Raw genomic sequence first — 23,843 nt, forward strand, 5'->3', positions numbered from 1 at the left:
CAATAAATCTAACTTTATTTTGTAGTAGTCATTTTTCTTAATGGGAGTGTTTTCCAGATGTTGCCTAAGTCTAGTCGTCTGGGCCCCTGGCCAACAAATGAGGAAAGCTTGATTTCATAGGTTGTCACTGTTGATTTTGCTTAACCTTTGGACTAATTGGTTCATCCCAATCCATTTGCACTGGTATATAAGATTTCCAGCAACAGTGGAGAAATTCATCTCTCCTTTCTCAGGTAAGTGTCAAGGTTAACCTGCTTTTTGCAGCATTAAGTATGTCTTCACTAAATGTGTTTGAAAAGGGACAGAAGTTAGAAATTTTAGAAGAGAACCGTAACTATGCGAGGTACTTGTTGGAAGCCTATGAATTTATACTGAGTTAAGGGAAAGCTGGAAGATCTACTGCTCTTGTTAATCTCAATTTTATTGAAGCTGGTCATTTTATCTTCAGGATATGATTTAAGCCTTGCACTGTAAGTACAGACGACTCCTCCAACAGAGTTATAAAATTAGTCTATTTTTCTGCTATTATTCTGGGGGTGTTATAGTGGTTGGTAATTTAATTGAGTTGTCTTGTTCTGTATCATATTAAACATGATGATCAACTACTTTCTCAGAAGTTCTGTTTTAAGGATGAAGTGGATTATTATTGACTTATGTTTGGAAAGTTTCTGGATGCTGTGCACGCTGCACACATTATGCAGTAGTGAGATTAAAGGCACGTTTCTGATGCTTGTATTTTTATTTCAGGCAAGGGTGTCTCATCGGAGACCTGCCATGGGGTGGAAAATACTTCCCATCTGCTTGTCGCTGCTGCTGCCTGCCTTCTTGATTCAACAAGTTTCATCTCAAGGTAACTTCACCATCACAAAATGCTTCTGTCCAGCCATTGTTGCTAAGCCCCCAGTGGGGCTTTGTGACAACAAAAGAAAATATATTCGGAAACATATATATTTGCTTGAGTCGAACAATTTGCAACCCTCAAGTTGAAACACACACAGTATATTTGTGTGTTTTGGAATTCTCACCCTGGCACTGTAAGAGCTTTGAGGGAGTTCTGAATTTTGATAGAATAGCGTTCTTATTCTGATTATTCAGTTTTCCTCCAAAATTAAAAAAAAAAAATCACAGACATTTATATAGCAAAACTATGCCAGAGCTACACAAGACCATCATTGGAGGCAGAGGCAGGCGGATCTCTGGGAGTTCGAGGCCAGCCTGGTCTACAAGAGCTAGTTCCGGGACAGGAACCAAAGCTACAGAGAAACCCTGTCTCGAAAAACCAAAAAAAAAAAACAAAACAAAACAAAACAAAACAAAAAAAACAAAAAAACCCATCAAAAGAAATGAAAATATAACATTCAAATAACATTTGCTGGTATGTTGACCGATTTAACCAAACTTTCACATCAAGTGAATCATTATAAATAACTTACTTTATCATCATGTCAGCATAAATAGCATATTATAAAGTACATTTACAGTGTTTCATATGGAATTTTATGAGCCTTAAACACTCTCTTCCTTGCAGGGGCAACCACCCCATTATGGGCTTGTATAAAGCTGAGTGCTATTTCTTGTAACATTGTTCCGTCCTTCAGAGTCTGTCCTAGGCGAATAGTATGTTATTCTTATAGAGGTCCTTGGTGGACACTCATCATAGTTATGGTAGAGATAGAAGCTGTTTAGCCATAACAATATGTAACTTCAGCTTTTCCCCTCAACATACACAGCATGAGAGAAGAAAATCAATATCTATCATTATTACAGTGAAGTTTTATTTTTAAAATAGACATTTCTAGTGAAATGTCTAACATTTTTCATTGACCCTGAACATGAGAGATGACTGCTTGCTTGCTCAGGCATGGTTTCAGAGTCACCCAGATAAGACAAGGAGGACAAACCCCGAAATCAAACCTAAATGCTGAGTGAGGAGTGATGGCCACACTCCCTGTCTCAGGCCCTTCAGTTTCATTTGGTATTAAGACTCAAACTGGGTGCCTCCTAAGCCACCCCGTTTCTTTCTGAAACAATGCTTATCTATTGAAAGTTCTTTTTAAATAAATAAACTTATAAGTATAATTATAATCAGTGGAACGGGGAGATGATGGCTTGGTGGCAAACTGTCTGATGCACAACATGAGAACGGGACTTCAGATCCTTAGCACCTGCATGGAAAGCGAGGCACAGCAGTAGGCGTATGTAACCCTAGCTCTGGGAGCCAAGACAGGCTGACCCTGGAACTCACTAGCCAAGCAGACTAACCCTGCAAGCTCCAGGCTCAATGAGAGATCCTAGCCAAGAAAATAAGGCAGAAAGTGACAGAGAAAATCTGGCATCAACCTCTGGCCTCCACATGTGCGCGCACACACACACACACACACACACACACACACACACACACACACACACAGTGGTTTAAATAAATAGCAGTTAATATGAGGCTATAACAGACCATCTATTATAAATAAGTGGATTTGTTCTAGAAATCTAAGTGTAAAAGAATAATCTCTTGATGTTGTTTTGTCTGCTTTTCTTGCCTTCTCAACCTCTTCTCATTCTTTTCCCTTTATATATAATATATGTATTTATATACATACACTATATATGCATTTTTGTGTGTATTGTGCACATATGTATGTAAGCAACCATTCTACAAGTTATCCTACTCTTTATTGTTTCTTATATATATGTGTATTAAGACTTAACTTTCCTGGATTCTCTTGAGATTTTTTTTCCAGTGTATTTCGATATCCCCCTACAGATTAGGCCATTCCAGAAGTGGATTCCTTTGTTACATTCATGCTGTTATCTCCTGGGGAGGATTTCACAGTGTTATCTCTCAAATGGTGTTTAGAAATATTTGAGGCTAATTATTCCATCCCATCACAAGCACTCAGTTCATGACCTTTATATCCCCACCCAGATCTTATTTCGTTCTCGCTTATTCCTATTGACAGAGAGCTCTTGGAAGAGTCTGCGCTCGCCTAGCCAGCCTGTTCTAGGTTCACCACTGAGAGTGAGAGGCAGTGCAATTAGTGGAGAAGGCTCATGCTTCAAATTCAGATATATGGGTTTGAGCTTGAAATGGACTATCTGTTTAGGATGACTATATAATTGATTATCCCAAATCAGGGCATTTATAAAAGTAAAGGGGTTATGCAAATAAGGGATATATATTAGTATATATTATACACACACACACACATATATATGTATATATATATTTGCATATACATATAGTAACTAGCTGTGTGTCACTGGGCAAGTTATTCAAATTTGTCTTTTTTGTTTTTGAGAAAGGATTTCTCTGTGAAGCCCTGGATGTCCTAGAACGCTCACTGTAGACCAGGCTGGCCTTGAACTCACAGAGATTTCCCTGCCTCTGGCTCCCGAGTGCTGGGATTAAAAGCGTGCACCACCACCTATGTCAGTCGCCCTTTTTTATCTTAGATAGGGCTACTTTCTTGGAAACATTTTCCTAAGCTTTGGATAGAATGTATGGCTCAGATTCTGCCATAGAGCTGCTCAAAAAATGGCCACCGGTAACCACAATAGAAGCATTGTGCAGCTGTAATGGCCACCTTCCCCCCAGGATTACTGCTCCTCGTGGAAGCATTACTTAGCTTCCATGGTACATTCATCACCCCAGTCTTGTGAAGAATAAAATGGCATGACTAAGGCCACACAAAGGCTCACCCCGGTATCAGCTAGGCCCAGTGCTGTGCACGATTCCCAGCACTGACCAGTGGGTAAGGTTCTCCCTCTTGGATGACTTTATCCTCCTGAGTAGACCTCCCCTTTTCTAAGTAGTTTGGCCGTGTTTACCCTAGTATTGTGTACTTTTAGACTTGCCAAGCTGTGCAGGGAGATGTGGGGAAGGGTATTCTAGAGATGCCACCTGCAACTGTGATTTTAACTGCCAACACTACATGGAGTGCTGCCCTGATTTCAAGAGAGTCTGCACTACAGGTACGTTCTGAGAGCTGGGCGTCGTCTGTCAAGCCCGTTGTTCGTTCCTTTACCTGCTTTGGCACCCTCTGCAGCTCTGTTCCTCTCCCTCCACCTCTGTTCAAGTGCCTGTCCCTTCACTTGCATAAACGTTTAAGTGCACCATACCTACGGATGGTTCCAAAGCTTCTGATTTCTGGGGTTGGGTCATGGACAGAAGCCTGGGCACTTGTCACTTGCACATATGTATCAAGTGCTTGCATGTAAAATGTCTTAATTGGGCCTTAATAATGTGACTTGGTAGGCATCGAGTAAAAAGGAAAGCATACTTCTTCGCCAACAGTTGACTTTTGATGGCTTAGAGATCGAGCCTTTCAGATAGTCTCAGGAAAGGAGCAGTAGACATAGAATACTTACATATGCTATTTGAACTTTGGGTATTAAATGTGTTTTTAAAGAGGATATTTTAAAGAGCAAACAAATAGCAAGGTTAACTAATGAATTTCAAAGCCCAAAAGTTCTGAATCATGAGTGGTATTTCAATTGAACACTAGTTGGGTCATTTCTTATAATAGATGCAGACCAATATAATATTCAGTTTATGAAAACTATAATTAAAGTCTATGAAAGTTAATATGTGCATTAAAATTTGCATGTGGCAGTGGTAATGATAGTGCTGTAAGGCTGAGCGTTGGGTGAAGTAGTTCAAGCAGGCCTTGGTTAAATCATCGTAGCTTCCACCGAGTTTTCTCTGGAACAGCAGGCCATGTGTCACAGTCTACACCGTGGCATTAACTGAAACCTTTCAGTCTTATTCTCTGCCCAGGTTTTCATCTCAAGAGTGTCTGCATTGTAAGTAATTTGGGGCCTGAACAGTGGCCTGCTCAGCTAGTTTCCTGGGCTATATTGTTATAAGACAGAGAGATTCAATGACTACAAATCTATTACAAAGACTTGTAGGTGTGAGGAGAGGATGAAGGACCTCGTATGAAGGGCAGTCTGGTCTAACGATAGTCCCCAGTTTTCTATTGTGTCTACACATGTACAGGACTCAGGCAGCATCAGGATGCCTCCTGCTGGTTTACAAGGGAAAGAACGATGCCCCAACTTATCAGATTTCTTCCCTGACTTAGGCTGTCTCTATTTGGACATCATCCTCTTAAATTCAATTTTTAAGACTAGATGATGTGCGCACTCCGAATTCCAAATAAGAGACGTAGAAGTGCACCCTTGGGACACGGGTCAGTTGTCGGAAGGGAAATGCTACAAGATGCGTCAGTGTGGCTTTGTGACTAATAATCCATGTTGCCCGTTTTGCTCTGGGCAGAGCTCTCCTGCAAAGGCCGCTGCTTCGAGTCCTTCCAGCGAGGGAGGGAGTGTGATTGCGACTCCCAGTGTAAAGAGTTTGGCAAGTGCTGTGACGATTATGCGAGTTTCTGTGAAGAAGGTAAGGACCATGGCGCTAGCCAGCGCTGCTCAGCATAGCCAGCCCAGGACACACCTTGGCTTCAGTGATGTCTAACACACATCTAAAGTCTTGATTTTACTAATGTAAAAGTTGCTTCCTAATAGTTTGGTTTTACAAAGACAAAGAAAAGCACCGTCCACCGGGAACCTCGCAATGACCTCTAGTTCACTAGCAAGGGGGACGTGGGCTAAGGGGACAGGCTTTCACCTCCTAAGGTGCGTCTTTCCCACTTTATATCTTGTCCCCACCTAAAGGGATCGCCGGAACAGAACCAGTTGTCCGTAGAGCTTTTTGTGCTCTGAGCCTAAATGTACTGGGTATATGTTTTTAAAGACAGAACGCTTCTAGTTTTTTGTATAAATTAACTCGTCACCAAATCTACAGGAAAATCTGCTAAAAAGTTGGTACCTCAATTAATTATGTGTGCCTGCGCATCCCTACAGTCCTCTCAGCGGTCTTTACACAAAGCCAGTGCAGGACAAATTCAATAAAAAGGGACGGTCTCACTTAAAAACCTTCTCTGGCCACCAAACCTGAAGGAATCCTCTCACAGTATAACAACAGCCCATCCTTATTTCCTTACAAGATAAAATAATAGAATACTTTCTTCTCCAATATTTCTTCTTAACCATTCTTTGTCAAAATGTGAATATCAGTGGAGGTAAAATTGAGATAAGCATTGCTTGCATAACTGGATCATATTTTTCTTTGGCTGTGCCTCTTCTATGTTTAGAATGGCGGAAACCCAATCAGAGTTGAGGGCTGTTTCTTAACTGTTCAATATTTTTACAGGAAGTATTCTAAAAACACTGGAGACACCACCCTTATTTCAAAACCCCAGAGGTCAGCAATCCCGCAGCTTTCAGAAGGCACCGGGATGGGGATATGGATATCTACTCACCACTTTGATAATTATTTTGGCTAAGAGACAAGCCAAAACCAAACAAAGAAAACAAACCAACACCCTACCTCCCCAATACACCAAGCAGTTGTTTTGGCAAAGGATGGGTAGGGAGATTGAGTGAAGACACGGCCAGACCATTTTAACTGCACATAGGTCTCTGTGCTTCTGAAGTAGATCTGAGGTTAGGCAGGAAGAGGAAAGAATGGAGGTAATGCACAGAAACTCCATTCACAGATTTCAGGAAGCCAGTCAGGCTCCCAGCTGAAAACTAATGGCCCACCCAGAGCTTCGGAACCTCACTAAAGCAGGATGGAAACAGAGAAGTTGCTTCAGGGTTGCCATAAACACGGGTTATTGGGGTCTACTGAGAAACTGCAACATTTTGAGAACTGACAGGAGTCATATCAGCCCAGTTGCCTCCCACCATGGGTAGAGGAGCCGGAAAGGTTGTTATCTGTTTTGGCCACGCTCACTAACTAGTACCCGCCAGAACTATTACTCAACTTGGCATCTTGCTAGGAGGGGAGGAGAAAGAGGGCGAGGTACAGTGCCCAGTTCCTGGAAGCCAGAAGAGGAGCTCTGAGGAGACAGTGGGAATAGCGGTGGACGGAACTCTTGTCTTTCCCGTCTCCTATCCCTCTCTTTCCTTCTGATCCCCAGTGTTGCCCCATGCCCCCTTTTTAAATGTTAAGGTGTGGGAGGAGGGAATAAAAGGCAAAGGAGACATACACCAAACCATTCGTGTGTGTTAGCTTGGGAAGGGCAACTCATTTGTGGAAAAGTGTAACGTGGAGGTGTGAAATCTTCAAAATATACCTGTACAACGTTTATAATAAAACTCAGGGCAAACTGGCACTATTTGACTTAAATGCATATGAAAACAGGAAAGATATACTAGAGTTGACTAGGGCATGATTTTTCCCATTATCCGTGTGCTGTATTATTTCTGTAATTGTGGGATGATGGCAAGACAGGAGAGACTCATACAATGACATAGGTGGTCACTTCTCTTCCGCAACGCTGCACACGCATTTCACTTCACAGATGGGAAAAGGTTCCGTAGTCTGGCCTATATTCCAAGATCGAAAAGGTAGACACCTGGAGAAGTATACGACTAGCGTTTAGAACGTTGGCTCCCACCGGGTGGTGGTGGCGCACGCCATTAATCCCAGCACTCGGAGGCAGAGGCAGGCGGATCTCTGTGAGTTTGAGACCAGCCTGGTCTACAAGAGCTAGTTCCAGGACAGGCTCCAAAGCCAAAAAAAAAAAAAAAAAAAAAAAAAAAAAACCTGCTTTCTAGCATAATTTCCCAGTTTGAGAATCCTATTTTATAGCAATGTGTCCTCAGAATTACTGGAGTTCTTTGTGTTGGGCTACAGCTGTCCTGTCCTGACATTTAGCAGCGTCCCCTCCTGAAGCCACATGCATCCGAGCTTTTCAGTTAGCACTGCTGAGGAGTCTAAACCAATGTTAACCGACCTGTCTTGCTTGGCTCAGTGCATAATCCCACGTCACCACCTCCAAAGACTGCACCTCCGCCTCCAAGAGCATCTCCCATCATCAAATCAACCACCAAACGCTCACCCAAATCACCAAAAAAGAAGACTAAGAAAGTTGTAGAATCAGAGGAAATAACAGAAGGTAGGAAGATGACAAACATCACTACAGGACATTTCTGAACTGAAATACCTGTAGGTGGACTATTCATATGAATAGCCTCAGAGGGTGATCTTTTGAGCCATGGAGGGCTCATGGTTTTTTGTTTCTTTACTTGATTTATGCTAAAATTTCAGCTAAAATATAAACCCTTGGATATTTTTAGCCCTTGTTTACCAAACCCGGCATGGGTGGTCTTTATCAGAAGAGGCAAATCTCACTGTAAAAAAATGAAAGAATTTTTTCCTCTATTTTTTATAGAATTAGATTGTATAACTTTTAGTAGGTGTGGGAAAATAAGGAGAAAGTTCTATTGTTAGTATATGCAATCAATTCAGGTGCCTTGCTTTTGATTGACAGCTTTACAAAGCAAGTAGTTACATTACCCATAAAATGACAGCAGACTACAACTCTCGAAGGCCAGTTATCAGCATTTCTTGTTGTGTATGGACCAGCAGTCTTTTTTGCTTTGTTCTAAATCACAATTGGTGTGATCAAATTTTTTATTTGATTTATAGAACATTCTGTTTCTGAAAATCAAGAGTCCTCCTCCTCCTCCTCTTCTTCCTCTTCAACTATTCGGAAAATCAAGTCTTCCAAAAATTCAGCTAATAGAGAATTACAGAAGAACCCAAAAGGTTTGAGCATTGATAAAGATCAAAGACTCTATCAATGCCATGCTAAACAATTATTTTTAAAAAGTAATGTGTTGATAGAATGGTTTGAGATTTTGCTATTTGGGGAGCGTGTAACTATGGAAACATTCAGTTTAGAAAGTATGAAATGAAGACACCTTACAGAGACTCAGTGGTATGCAGTTAAGCCAGCCTGTACAGCCAGGAATCCGAAGACGCTGGAGTAGTGACTGGATGCAGTCTGGTAGCAGCGACAACAGTTTGTGGCAGTCTGTTAGAATTCCTGTCTAGCTGATCACCGTGTTTTTCCATTCTACCTCCAGCTTTTGTTTTCTCTTCTATGGTTTTCTTTAACAAAAACTCAGTGTTTCCCCAACATTAGTCCTTGACATTCTCTTAAACCTCTAGGGAAAGGCAAGATTATCATTCCTGCTATATAGATCTTTATTATTTTTCTAACTTTTAAAGTCGTGAGTCTCACTTCTCTCTGCAAGTTAAATAGGCTATTATTTCCTGGGAAGGGATTCCACCTGATCTTTGTATTTCCTGAAATTCTAAAATATATTCTTTCTCTTATAGTAAGTACTGGAATTTTGAGGAACATCTCCCTGGGTGGCCACAGTTTCTTATAACCTTCCTTATACCCTAATAGCCAGATAGTCTCACTTCAATTCCTTCAAAGAATCCTGCTCACAATGGACGTGCAATACAAGTTTGCTAAACAGAGTTTGTATCAGTGAAATGCTTTTTGCTTGGCTCCCCTAAGGGGCAGCTGCTGTGGGGAGTCTTAAGTACAGTCTATTGCCCTGGCACTCTAGTTGTCTATGTCTTCTGGGACTATCGAGTTCAGGTGTGCATTTGAAAAGAATCAGTCAACAGCCCTACGCATGGCAACTAGGTTCATCAGAAACCTTTGGGAAGATTGGAGCCAAATCCTTAGTCAGTTGTAGAGGCCTTTGTAGGAGTTAGTGCAAAGAAGCTACAAGAGTTTGCACTCAAGTTTCCAGGAAGAAGCGACAACAATGAACAATATGGAAGGGAGTGGGTGGCATGGGTGGCATGGTGGACCAAGTGAGGTAAAGAAACGAACACAGACATGGATTTATGCCACTGATGACTTTGCTGGCTGCAAGCTGCTACTGTCTTCCATGTATTTATATTTAGGGCTTCATTTGTGGTTTCATCTGTTGGCCACATTTACTCAGTAAGTCTCCAAATACAGAAAATTTACCATACATTAACAGACGCATTAAAGGTTAGCAATTTGCCTACTGACACATACCTAGTCAATGATCTTTATGTTACTATTAGAGAGAGAAAAAAGTATTCGAAATAACAACTTTTATTTCCTTCTCTAGAGAAAGATAACAAGAAACCTCCCCCTAAAAAGGAACCTAATCCAGAACCTCCCGTCGTAGATGAAGCTGGAAGTGGACAGGATAATGGTGAACCCAAGCTCACCCCAGCTCCTGACAATCCTACCACTCCATCTCCCAAGACTACAGCAGCAAAACCTGCAAGTCCCAAACCCAGTCTTGCTCCTAATTCTGAGACATCCAAAGAGGCATCTTCAACTTCCAACAAAGAGACAGCAGTGGAAACGAAGGAGACTACTGCAACAAATACACAGACTTCCACCAGTAAAAAAGAGAAAACTACTTCAGCGAAAGAAATACGGAGTGCAGAGAATAAAGATGTTGCACCCACATCTCCTACACCTACCACCTCCAAGAACCCAGCTCCCACAACCACCAAGAAGCCAGTACCCACTACTACAAAGGAACCAGCTCCCACTACCACCAAGAAGCCAGTACCCACTACTACAAAGGAACCAGCTCCCACTACCACCAAGATGCCTGTAACTACAACCAAGGAACCTACTCCTACCACTCCCCAAAAGCCTGAACCCACTCCCAAGGAACCGGCACCCACGACCCCTAAGGAGCCTGAGCCCACGACCCCGAAAGAACCGGCTCCCACGACCACTAAAAAGCCTGAGCCCACGACCCCCAAGGAACTGGCTCCCACGACCCCTAAGGAACCCGAACCCATGACCCCCAAGGAACCAGCTCCCACGACCACTAAAAAGCCAGAGCCCACGACCCCCAAGGAACCAGCTCCCACGACTCCTAAGGAGCCTGAGCCCACCCCCCCCAAGGAGCCAGCTCCCACGACTCCTAAGGAGCCTGAGCCTACCACCCCCAAGGAGCCTGAACCCACGACCCCCAAGGAACCAGCTCCCACCACCCCCAAGGAATCAGCACCCACAACCCCTAAGGAGCCTGAACCCACCACCCCCAAGGAACCAGCACCTACAACCCCTAAGGAGCCTGAACCCACCACCCCCAAGGAACCAGCACCTACAACCCCTAAGGAGCCTGAACCCACCACCCCCAAGGAACCAGTACCCACGACCCCTAAAGAGCCCGAACCCACTGCCCCCAAGGAACCAGCACCCACGACCCCTAAAGAGCCTGAACCCACAGCCCCCAAGGAGCCTGAACCCACAACCCCCAAGAAACCAGCTCCCACGACCCCCAAGGAGCCTGAGCCCACCACCCCCAAGGAACCAGCTCCTGCCAGTTCTAAAGAGCCTGCACCCACAACTCCCAAGACTCCTGCTGAAGTAACTCCTGAGTTTCCTGAAGCACCCACACCAAAGGCTCTTGAAGACAGTCCCAAGGAACCCACTGTGTCACCAACTAAGACTCCCGAGGTAAGCAAACCTGAAATGACTACAGCAGCTAAAGAGAAGGCAACAGAAAAAGACCCACCCAAAACTACAACTGTTGCCCCTAAGAAGACAACAATTAAACCAGAAGAGACTACTGAGTCAGAAGCAAGCGCCACCACACAAGGAAAGCCTACAACTCAAGACACCACATCACCCCAAATTACGACTCTGAAAACAACAACTCTCGCACCCAAAGTAACTGCTCCAGCTGAAGAGACTCCGGACAAACCTGAAGAAACAACCCCTGCAGCAGAAGATCCTGACGCTCCTAAGACAACTCTGAAACCCCAGAAACCAAGCAAAGCACCCAAGAAGCCCAGCTCTACCAAAAAGCCAAGCAAAGCACCTAAGAAGCCCGCCTCTACCAAAAAGCCAAAGACAAAAAAAGAGAAAAAACCAAAAACGACGCCATCTCCTCTGAAGACTTCGGCAGTGCCTGAACTGAATACCACTCCTTTAGGAGTCGTGCTGCCAACCACTGCCAGCCCTAAGCGGACTCCAGACTTAGAAACAGCTGACGTAGACCCAGACCATGAAGATGCGGACGAAGGTGAAGAAGGAAAACCTCTCATGATCCCCAGGCCTCCTGTGCTCTCCCCCATCGTGATTCCAGGCACTGATCACTTGGCCGGCGCACTCAACCATGGCATTAGCACCAATCCCATGCTCTCAGGTACTAAGAATGAGTTACTTTCCTGTTGTTGAGATCCATGGTCTGGAACTCTTAACTGGGATCTTATCAAGTTTGATGACAGCTTCCTACAGGCGTGCAGGGGAAGAACAAGCACAGTATACTTAGTCTGCAGGACAATGAGTGGTAATAAGTGTCAGAAACATAGTGTTGGTGAAGTCTGGACAGGTCTGTTGTAAGCGGAAATGGGGTGTAGAATGTCAAAATAATTTAGTTAGCTAGGACTTTATCCTTCAGAGAGCATAATGTAAAGAAGAAAAAAAAAACATTTCCTTTTCTAACTCAACCCCAGGGTAGTAACTGAAAACAGTTCAAATGTCCAATAAATAGCTCATGTACATGAAGATCAGGACAACCTGGCCTCTTACACCTCACTATTATTGAATCATGTTAGGGAAGAGGAATTATGGAACCATATCACTTCCTTTTCACCTTACTAGATTTTAGAAGGGCAAACAGGATTTGAAAACAACCAACTGCGTTTCCCATCTGTTCTATATTAACTTTTCCCGATTTGTTTTAGATGAGACCAATTTGTGCAACGGTAAGCCAGTGGACGGACTGACGACTCTGCGCAATGGGACGTTAGTTGCATTTCGAGGTGAGCTATCAGTACACGAATGTGCTTCCTTTTGTTTTGTACTGGCATTCCTGAACACAAAGTCAGCAGTGAGCTAATCTGAGTTGTGCTTTTAAAGGGAAACAGACTCATGATTCTACACTAAATGAGAATATTGGATGGATTAATTTAGGCACATAAACACAAAAATACTAGAATTGTAATTACTGAAGGTTTGTGTGATAGGATTTCAAAGTGTCGAATGACAGAGATTTGCATTCCGTGACCTATTTTCTTAGAAAAGTATGCCTCCATTGTGAGGCAAGAAAAGCGGTACTTTTTTTTTTTTGTTAATTTATTTATTTATTAAAGATTTCTGTCTCTTCCCCTCCACCACCTCCCATATCCCTCCCCCTAAGCGGTACTTTTTGTTTGAGAGTAACAGCGAATTAAGTAGATTTCCCTTGGACTGGTGGTATTTTAGCCCTCTTAGAACACAGATTAAGTATGAACAAAAACAAACCATACATAGTAAATGTTTAAGAGATTTTAGTAGTCATTAAGTTATACTCTAATTCTAGAAAGTAACAACACTGAAACCCAGAGAGCTGTTCATCACAAAGGCAGAAAGATCTTTTCCAGAGAAAGTAGACAAATGAGTGGGTGCAATGGCTCAGTGGATGAAGGTACCCACTGTCAAGGCTGATGATCGGTACTGACTTCTGGGACCTACATGGTGGGAGGAGAAAGCCAATTCTCACAAGTTGTTTTGTGACCTCCACATACACCCTGCAAGTGACCACACATACAAACAAACCAACCTAACCCAAATCAAGTGAAAATCAAGGTGGGTGCAGGAGTATGCTAATTCCAACACACAGGAGCTGGAGGAAGGTAGAATCTCTGAGTTCAAGTCAGCCTGGTGTGCACAGACGGTCTCAAAACCCTCAAAATTAACTATCTGAATTAATTTTCTCTTTTTCACTTGGCTCTACTTCCAGGCACTTAACATGTTGGATTCACAGTCTTTTCTGTTGAGACGTTATTTTAGTATTCAGACTATAGGCTGACATGTCTCTGTAATTTTTAGGTCATTATTTCTGGATGCTAAATCCATTCAGACCACCATCGCCACCACGCCTGATTACAGAAGTCTGGGGTATTCCTTCCCCTATTGACACTGTTTTCACTAGATGCAACTGTGAAGGGAAAACTTTCTTCTTTAAGGTAACAGAAATATTGCTTGGAAAAAAAGATGCAGTTGCACCTTGTCCTAACTCATCTTAACCTTCAACTTGGAAACAATGAATCTCTCGAAAGTAATTTCATACTATTTATCATCTGCTTATTCAAATTCAACCAAGTTAGTGTGTTCCCCTACAGTGAAATCAGAATGAATTCCAGAACCATGCCTACAAATCCTTTAACATCATCTTCTCTTTTTAATAACCAGGATTCTCAGTACTGGCGCTTCACTAATGATGTACAAGATGCCGGGTATCCTAAACAAATCGTCAAAGGCTTCGGAGGACTAACAGGGAAGATAGTGGCGGCTCTTTCAATTGCCAGGCACAAGGACAGGCCTGAATCCGTGTACTTTTTCAAGAGAGGTCTGTATCACATGGCTGGCAACGTGACACTGCTTTTTAAAAACTGATGCTGGTATTTTATTGCTAAAAATATTACAGGACATAAGAATTTAGCCATTATTAAATATCCATTATTAAAAATCTCTCTCTATATATTTATGAAAACAACCAAAAAATGTAAAGGCAATCCTAAGCCATTCCTTTGTGTGGGTTAAGCCAAGTTTTTGTTTGCTATGTGACTTTCCTAACGTAACAGGTGGCAACGTTCAGCAGTACACCTATAAACACGAGCCCGCAAGGAAGTGCACTGGACGGAGGCCTGCTATCAACTACTCGGTGTACGGGCAGGCAGCGCAGGTCAGGAGGCGCCGCTTCGAGCGTGCTGTTGGACCTTTCCAGACACACACCGTCAGAGTCCATTACTCGCTGCCCATGAGAGTCGTTTATCAAGACAAGGGTAATGTTTTCATCATATCAACAATTCTGATCACGATGGAGGTTATTGGTCAAAAAGTACTAACAATTCAAACTTACTGATGTAAAACAAACCCCTTTGCCTTACTAAGTAATAACCAAAGATTAATTCTTTGTTTTTCCTTTGTGGGTAAAGGAAGTAGTTTATTCTAGCACCGTATACAAATCTCTAACCCTAAAGACAGTCCTAACAGTGAGGTGCTAATGCCATAGCAGAGAGCCAATTCAGAACCTGGGCTCATGTAGCTCTAAGGCTGTAAACTATCTCACACACCTTATCACAAATTCTGTCTGCAGGTTTCCTCCATAACGAAGTCAAAGTGAGCACGATGTGGAGAGGGTTTCCAAACGTTGTTACCTCAGCAATAACACTGCCTAACATTAGAAAACCCGACGGCTATGATTACTATGCCTTTTCTAAAGGTAAGCAGGATGTGAACAGTTTCGGGAACTTCCCAAGTTGATCTCACTGGTGGAGGCACAAACATAATTTAAGTGGAGATAGCAAGTGTACAGTCATGACTGAAAGGAAGAAATCCCACGTCAGTGCTCACTCAATGTGAGGGAGAGACTGCGGCACGAACTTCCTTTAACGGACGGCAGCGCACAGCTAGGAGCTGAGGAGAAACCTGGCACTTGTTTCTATCACCAGCGGTAATGAGGATTCTATATAGCAATACAGTCTAGAGGTGCAGAAGATAGTCATGGAGCGGAGTTTTATTAACTAAAGTATATTAACTAGGACACTTATCTTTCAAAAGACGAGTTATCTAAATTATTCCACCCGTGATTCCATAATATGAATGTCTAAGAAGTGTATTTTAGAAACGATAAAAGTCAAATGAATCATCTTTTAAATTAACTGGTTCTTTAAATACTTATTTTATAAAGGAGCACTGACCCTAATAGTACTGAAGGATGCTGAAAGATCACTCCACCACACACCAGAAAATTAGTGAAATCACTTTTCATACGGAAATGAAACTGCTTTGAATATAATAATCAACATAAACAAGTGTTTTACCTTTTTTTTTAATTAAAAAGATGATTTCTCTTTCCCATTTAGATCAATACTATAACATCGATGTGCCAACTAGAACAGCAAGAGCAATTACTACTCGTTCTGGGCAGACTCTCTCCAAAGTCTGGTACAACTGTCCTTAGATTGATGGGCAAAGAAGAGTCACCAAAATGAAATGAAGAAAACAATGATCAATTCTGACATTGAAATACATTTTATTAATAAAGAATGTTGAAATGAGCATACCTATTTATACAAAACACTTCTCAACTTGACAATCATTATATTAAAACAGATTTGCCAATCTTATTCACAGGTGTTACTAGTTTACAGGTCACTTAATTAATATTCCCTCTATTTATTCCTCCTCTTCCTCCCACTGCATGGCTTACACCTGGAGAAGGAAATAATAAAAGGCCATCATTCATGGTCAACAGAAATACCTAAGATATTATAAATATTAAAAGGTATTCCCTATGTTGATTAACAGTTATTATAAATGGGTCACTAGTACTGATGTAAATGCAGACTAATGAGTTACATTAGAAAACATGGAAATACTAAAATCTTGTTATTTCTTTACTAGCTACAACAGCCACAAAACTTTCATTGCACAAAAAGCACTTCACAACATAAGAACACACGTAGAGCTAGTACAATGAATACACAGCATGGTAACACTTTAGATTTTCCAAATCTTTCTTTGGATCCAATAAAGTAAGATACCAATTGTATGTAAAAAACACATTTATTTTGTACCTATGACAAATAAACTGCTTTAAAGAAGCTTTCTGGTTGTTAAGCATCACATTATAACATGTAATTATGAATCAATCCTTACAATTTACCTTTCAAACCTGTTGCACATGTTATCATCCCACACATCAACTAATCTGTACGTTGGAAACTCACCTCTCTGTCTGTTAAACTGACGACCACGAACGCCTTGTCTCAATGTTGTCTGAAGTCTTACTCTCCTGAAAGGCTTCGGCTGACTGCTGCTAGTATCTAAAGAAAGCATTAAGATACAATTTTAACAACAAAGCTGCTACAGTTAATTACTAGATCAGTACACAAACTCAGATGTGCCCATTGTTTTCAATATTCAAGTTTGCTTCTTCAGAGGGAAGGAAACTAAACAATCACACAAACACACACAAAAACTGGTACAATTAAAAAGTAAAAACAAGGCTATTGGTGGTGGCGCACGCCTTTAGTCCCAGTACTTGGGAGGCAGAGGCAGGTGGATCTCTGTAAGTTTGAGGCCAGCCTAGTCTACAAGAGCTAGTTCCAGGGTAGGCACCAAGGTTACAGAGAAATCCCGTCTCAAAACAAACAAAACCAGAAATAAAAAGTAAAACCAAAACAAAACCAAAACACAATATTAAAACAATCTACTTGGAGAAAAAAAACATAGGAGTTTATTTGTTCAACCACTCAACTAACTCAGGAGGTTTTTATTTAAGACAACTCTCTGGTATACACAGGATGCCAGTGGCAGGCGAATATTATGGTAACAAAGAATCAGATTCCAGAGAAGATAAAAATATCCTATCATCTCTGACTTGTAGTTCTGTAGTTAAATCATTAGCAAATCAAATCATTCGCAAATCCTGTCAGCTCAAGTTTTAACAAACTCACCAGAACCACACAGCTCTATCTTGTTCAAGTCACTGGCATTACTCTGCATTTCAGCAGCTTCCAAATTTGGCTGTTTCTGCTCATTACTAAATTTTAGTCTCTTTATACATCATGGCCAAACTGCCTACAGCATCACATCATTAATCTACGTGAAGAATTTCAACTGTGTTCCATCTCTACGAGACTCAAAACAAAGATGAAGATCTATGTGCTTTTCCTTCATCAGAAGCTTCCCAGTCTCAGTCCTCATTCTGCTCCAGTCATGATGACCTCCTTGCTGACTTTGAACGTCTCAGACACAACCCATTGGCTTATGGGACTTTATACAACTGCAGAGCTTTGATCCTTTTCCAAATGTTAGTTTCTTGGCCACATTTTCTGTGAAATTCCCAGTTATGTAAAACATTCAAGTTTGCTGAATGAGTACCCAGCCAGAGAACAAGATTAATGTAATGGCATTCTATTTTCTAGTAACAACCAACCACATTTTCTCACACAAGGGCTAGTTCTACTACTGAGGGAAGACAATTCTTAGAGAACATGAACGGGACTAATAATTATATTTAAAATTTCTGATCTTTTTGTGCATAAAGCTATTTGCAGTTTTGACTACGAGATTCAGTATGAAATGTGGCTATGTAAAGTAGCCAGCTGCTAAAATCTGGACAAAAGAGTTGAATCTAGAACTATAAGCAACTGGTTGAAATGGCAGAAAAGCAACTAAGAGGGATAGGAAGAAATCTGGGGACAGCAAAATTATGTGACTGTAAAATACAATTAAGCAAGTCTGTCACAACATGATTGTTCTATAAAAATTTCAGAATAACCATCAGGATGGAGTATTCCATTTCCTTAAATGAAAGGTGAATTTCCTCAAAACTGAAGGTGAATTGCCTTATGCATTCTAAGATTTAAAAGCTTAGCATGCAGGTTTATTGAGTGGAGAGTCTAGAGGAAAACTTGCATCCTGGCCTACAAGCTTATTAGCTACATGACCTTGTGAAGTAATTTAACTTTCCTATGCTTTAGTCTTCATACCTAAAAAAAGGGAATGGACCCGACCAAACTGGCTTGTTGTGAGAACCAAATAGTATGTGTAAAAGGCTTGACAATAGCCTGACAAACAGTTAATACTCAAAAGATGAAAAAAAAAAAAAAAAAAATATATATATATATATATATATATATATATACACATCCTACAGAAGTATCTTTTATTATAGGAAAGACATAATCTTTCCAAAGTTAAATTTAAGAACTTTAAGACAACTTTTTAGATTAGTAAACTTCAAGCATGGTTTTGAAGTAAAAGGAGCCCCACCTCCAAGCCTCCAGTTCAAAGATGCTCTGACACAAACAGGAGAGCTAGGGAAACACTCCTTCGATTCCTTCCCAATACAACCACCCCTCCAATTCAAGAGCACCTTTAGACAGGTGAATAAGTCATAGGATCTGAGAAAAAAACAGAATCTAAGTAGCAGTTAGGAGACGCAAACACTTTTCAGGACCTGTGCTGACACCGTTTATCTGGATGAAATGTAAGTAAACTACTCTTCTGGTGGGGATCTACCATCTTCATGCTTCTATTAATGCCAGAACATCTGAATTATCGCAGTAATAAGCTCCTTTTAATTATAAAAATTAAGGAATGTATTTTACAAGTCAGGAGTGTGGACATGAGAGCTGTGTCTCTGGTAAGCATCTCTGCAGTCAAGGGGGATAAATGCAGGCTGCATGTACACAGTCCTTACCCACAGAAGAGCTGGACGGAGGGTCCTGGCTGGTTGAGGGGAGATCGGACTCATCAGATGCCTGCACAGGCTCCTCTTCCTGTTGGCTATCAATTTCTAGGCCTGCCTCTGAACTAATACTAAGAAAATAAATGTTAATTAGAAAATGTAAAACGGAATCTAGAAAGTAACCCAAATGTTTCCAAGTTCTTTTTGATTTATTTTGTAAACAGTTCTAGAGTTTTAGTTTAAACTAAAAATTAGACTCTGATAAAGATTGTCATTTTTTTTTTTAATAAAGAAAGCAAAGCAGGGGTTGGGAGTGAGGACTCCAGTTGTCTTCCTTTTACTTCCTTTCTTACTAGGATGTCCTCCAATTTTGCTTTTTGTTTTCCCACTGATTCAGCAGCCCTTCTTCACCATTTGACAAAAGTATTTACATTCTTGACACTCACAGGGAATATATTAAATATTAAACTTTGATAAACTCTCATACAAAAGGCAAGAGTTATTCACAATTGCCTCAACTAGTAACAGCAGATCAGTAAGTTACCATGAGTAACAAGTTATGGGTATGAGAGTACCTGATTCAGTGGCTATATTTTCTCTTTCTCCCTTTAAGAAGCCCATGACGGTAGCTAGTAAAAACCTGAATCTGGTCTAATCTTTCCTCCTTTATCACCTGAAAACATTAGTATGGTTGCTGGTAACAACTTACCCAAGAGGTAAGATGGGGAGGTATAAACAGCACGGGGCGGAAGTTAAGGTTTCAAGTCTCACCTGAGCTGGTTACCAGTAGAATAGTCTAAGCAAATTACTGTTAACATGCTCTGAACTTAATTTCTATGATGGAAAGTGATACATTTTAGGAATATGGTGTAGGACAAATATAAAGTGACCCGAAAACATGTAGAGAATTAGTAGCAGCTAGTATTCTCAGTGGTACTTGAAAAGTACCAATGTTAAAGAATACAAACAGATCTGCTCTTTACCTTATAGTACCCAGTAGACCTGGCTTATGAAACATTGTCAAAGAGTCCTTGAGCTCTAAGCAGAAAACCCGTGTTCTACCAGCAATGTTTCTGACCATTAAACAATAAACTTCCCATTTTACAAGAATTAGATTTCAGTTTGAAACTTAACTCTCCATGGGCTCCTTTTAGCAAATTATTTGTTTCCTTAGAATGAAAAAAAGTTTTCAATAACGCTTTTTAAAATTGTCTCTCACAGTAACCCTAAATTCTGAAGCCGGTTTGACTCTGAGCACAAGGCAGCTTTTCCAAACATAGGCTTTGGCTCAGCCACAGAGTAGGGAAACACTAAGAACAGACTCTGATGCGTTTGCTTGCTCAAGCGGACAATTATTGACAACATGCAAAAACTACACAACAACTTCATACCCTTCAGACTCTGCCTCCACAAACACTTCATCTCCATCATCACCAGTGGCTGTTTCGTTTGTCGTGGATAAAGTGCCCGTGGATGTTGTCACCATCGGAACAGACTGAGAGGCATGTTCTGAAGCATCAGACGTGTTACTCTCAGTAAACACAGTCACTTAAAAAGAAAGAAAATAAACACATTTACCTTTGTGGTTCATTAATTTTGAGCCAGAATAGGTCCAATGTTACCAATAAAATAAAATGTACCCATTTGTCTGGCACCAACCTGGGGCTGCTACTTGGAGAGGTGTAGTGGGAACACTGCGGCCACCAGACTCTTCCTCATGAGCCAGAAAGAGGGGTGTTTCATACATTCCCAAACCTAGAGACAATTGTGAGCATCAGTGAATGACTAAAAAAACACAAAGCGTACATTTTTAAGCTCATAATTTAGTTGCTCCATAAAGGAAAAAAAATTATCAAGCTCAATACATACTCTACACTTCTTTTTAAACACGTTAACACTAATTAAAGTACTCCAAACAATTAGCAAAAATGTCTTTTTTATTCTTATTAGAATATATTAATTGCACACACACAAAAAGTGGTTTTGTTAACAGTTTAAAACAAGCTAATTTTATGGCGTATCCAACTACCAACAAGTACTCTGTTGAAATCCATTCCTCATATAACTGCTAAGATTTTTATTTCTTTGTAATTGAGCAATCCCTCTCTTAAGCAGAGGATGACAAGGATGGCTATCTTGAATTTTATTTTCTATAGAAATAGCATTTATTCTGATGCAGAGCCGAAAGGGACCCACCCACTGTTCTGTAGCATCCTGTGAGCAGCATCCTAGAGTCACAGTTTTCACCCGGGAGAGGGAACCCTGTTTATAAGCAGTTCTGTCCACCGTGGTGGCGTTCTGCTTTCTAGGCAAAAATATGCCTGTTGTACTGTGTCGCCTCTCAGGTGCACCCCAGGAATGAGACTCTTTTTAAGAAATGCAGTCTGCTTCTGTGGCTCTGGAAAGTGCTGGGGGGCGGAGAAAAAACATCCCTGCCTACTCATTATGTCCGAGGGATCTACAGAACAGCGTTTCTCCTTCCTAGATTAGGCTGAATAAGCAGTAATGTATCATTACTGGGTTCAAAATAAATACATCGTATCAGTTTCTTTACTGCTAGTGAAACTTAATTAAACATCCTTGAGTTAGCAGTAGGTATTAGCCTTCTCTACTAACTTGCAAAATGCCAGTTTCCCAGAAACAGGCCAAACTTCACTAGTGGACTAAATGGTAATTAATTCCATAAACAGTATAATTTAAATGCAGGTATCATCAACTCTACTTAATTTTGGGGTCATTTTATTTTATATCTCATACTTTATTTTTAAAACAAAGGTTAATAAGGACAGTTTAATTAGCCATATACTTAATTAGGTATGCCATAACTCAAGTGTAAACAAAATTATAGTACACTCCTAAATTTAAAACAGTTGGTAATTCTTAGAATATTTATTGGATCACCATATCTTTGAAGATATATGTGGTGGTTTGAATGAGAATGGTTCCCAGAGGTTCATGTCTGAATGCTTGGCCCCTAGTTAGCTGAACTGTCTGAGAATGATTAGGAGGTGTAGTCTTGATGGAGGAGGTATGGCCTTGTGAGGAGGTGTGTCACTGAGGGTGGCCTCTGAGATTTCAAAAGCTCATTCCAAGCCCAGTGTTTCTCTCTTTCTGCTTGCAGACCAGGATGTAAAGCTCTCAGTTTTCCAGCATCATGCTCCCTGCCATGATGATAATGGACAAATCCTCTGAAACTATAAGCCTCCAATTAAGTCCTTCTTTTTATAAGTGTCTTGGTCATCGTGTTTCATTATAGCAACAGAACAGTAATTAAGATAATATACAAATACAAAAACAGTCTTTAGGCTAAAGGAACTAGAACTGGGCTCATGAGATTTGAAAAGACAATGCCACACTGGTGGCTTTATAAATTAGGACAGGGATAATATTATAGCAAGTTAAAGGAACTCACAGCATACTAACTTCTACCAATACATACAGTTAAGAAATCTCAGGCTTATTTGGCAATTTTACCTCCTTGAGAAGCAAGTTGGCCAAGATCAGAGTGACTGGAACTTGTCTGTGGCATGTCTTCAGGTGGCCCAAACCGGAATCTAGGAACACCGGCAACCTGTGGGGAACTAAGTGGACAAAAATTAGTTTAATGGGAAATTTAATGCTGCCTGCTTAAACCATGAAAGGAAAAAGAAAAAAAAAATCAATAAGCAGGGAATGAAAATGATATCAATAAAGGGTTTCTTCCAACAATATCGTCACTGAATTTAGCAATATGAATAATTTGTGATTTAACTTTTAGCGTCTTTGAACTATGCTGATTTTTTTGAACTTGTCTGAAACACATGGAACAAGAAAGCAAGCAAGCAAGCAGTTTTTTTAGTTTCACTTTTCAATGTTTTGTAGTATAAGTTACTTCCTGGCCTATTGTACACAAAATCTAGCTCTAAGATTTAGAAAAACCCTAGCATTAGATGACTAGGTTACTTTCTCCCTGTATCCTAACAATAATATCATCTATCCCATTGCCTATTCAAAACACAAAACTCAGTCTCATTTCTTTCCCACTCATGTTTTTAGCTACCCATAATTATACATGTTTATGGATTATACCTTTGTAATTATGAGTTAATTTTTAATTTTACTCAAAAGCGTATTTTTAGCGAAAATCTTTCCTTCAGGTTAGTTTTCAAATCTATCTCTATACAGCTGCTCTAACAATAATTTTTTAAAAGATTTAACCACCAGTGCTCTTAACCAGTGAGCCATCTCTCTAGTCCTGCTCTAAGAATCTTGAGAACTCCTATACTATGCTTCTAATTTTCAGCCTATTTATTTGGCCCCAAATCTCAAGAGGCTGACTGCTATTTAAACTCCAAATTTCTTCAAAAGGCTCACGCTGGAACTGGTGTATAAATTGAGGGCTAGGGTGTGTGGCGTGGAATGTATTAAGGTAGTTCTCATAGGCAACAATACCATCTATCCTTATAGCTATAAGGTTTAAATAATGCACAGAAATGCTAATTATTAGAAACTGTAAGGTTCAATTAATGTCCTCCCTTATTTAATTTTTGGAATATTACTTCATTTGTATTAACAAACATCACTCACCCCGTCACTGTCCTAGACAGACAGACAGGTGACAGCTGGTTACTCATACCCTAAACTTTCACAATACACCATCTATGACTACCGCAATGACAAACACCGCCACCAGCACTACACAGCATTTACTGTGTGTCAGGGAGATTCTAAACCTGTAAGCACAAACTGAAGTATCAGAAGAAGGGACAGCAAAGAATCTCCTCTTGTGAGGAAGCCTTAGAGGG

At 40.7% G+C, this 23,843-nt stretch overlaps 2 protein-coding genes across 3 annotated transcripts in view; one reads left to right on the plus strand and one right to left on the minus strand.

Moving 5' to 3' along the window:
- The first annotated feature begins 180 nt into the window (after positions 1-180).
- On the plus strand, positions 181-15,862 carry Prg4 (proteoglycan 4). Of its 2 annotated transcripts, XM_057770990.1 has the most exons (11): positions 181-233; positions 748-850; positions 3,847-3,969; positions 5,276-5,395; positions 9,970-12,018; positions 12,560-12,637; positions 13,686-13,822; positions 14,049-14,205; positions 14,441-14,641; positions 14,956-15,081; positions 15,725-15,862. In XM_057770990.1, the coding sequence occupies exons 2-11, from the start codon at positions 775-777 to the stop codon at positions 15,820-15,822; spliced, it is 3,165 nt and encodes a 1,054-aa protein (XP_057626973.1). In that variant the 5' UTR covers positions 181-233; positions 748-774; the 3' UTR covers positions 15,823-15,862. The 2 variants fall into 2 exon arrangements, with proteins under 2 accessions (XP_057626973.1, XP_057626974.1); XM_057770991.1 differs by lacking the exon at positions 3,847-3,969.
- Positions 15,863-15,864: 2 nt separating this feature from the next.
- Positions 15,865-23,843, minus strand: part of Tpr (translocated promoter region, nuclear basket protein) — a 58,173-nt gene continuing 50,194 nt past the window's right edge. Inside the window, exons 47-52 of the mRNA XM_057770989.1 lie at positions 22,534-22,640; positions 20,719-20,814; positions 20,451-20,607; positions 19,072-19,190; positions 16,592-16,687; positions 15,865-16,073 (exon numbers count right to left, since the gene is read on the minus strand). Of these exons, the coding sequence (XP_057626972.1) occupies positions 16,018-16,073; positions 16,592-16,687; positions 19,072-19,190; positions 20,451-20,607; positions 20,719-20,814; positions 22,534-22,640 (631 nt within the window). The 3' untranslated portion in view covers positions 15,865-16,017. The remainder of the gene's footprint in view (positions 16,074-16,591; positions 16,688-19,071; positions 19,191-20,450; positions 20,608-20,718; positions 20,815-22,533; positions 22,641-23,843) is intronic.

This window comes from Chionomys nivalis, chromosome 5, assembly GCF_950005125.1.
Source record: "Chionomys nivalis chromosome 5, mChiNiv1.1, whole genome shotgun sequence".
Classification (NCBI taxonomy): Eukaryota; Metazoa; Chordata; class Mammalia; order Rodentia; family Cricetidae; genus Chionomys; species Chionomys nivalis.

Excerpts from the sequence above, each read along its gene's own strand:
- Prg4 (XM_057770990.1), top strand. The coding sequence starts at position 775 with ATGGGGTGGAAAATACTTCCCATCTGCTTGTCGCTGCTGCTGCCTGCC. Across the intron at positions 3,970-5,275 it reads CAAGAGAGTCTGCACTACAG|AGCTCTCCTGCAAAGGCCGC; the intron begins GTACGTTCTGAG and ends TGCTCTGGGCAG. Across the intron at positions 14,642-14,955 it reads AGTCGTTTATCAAGACAAGG|GTTTCCTCCATAACGAAGTC; the intron begins GTAATGTTTTCA and ends TTCTGTCTGCAG.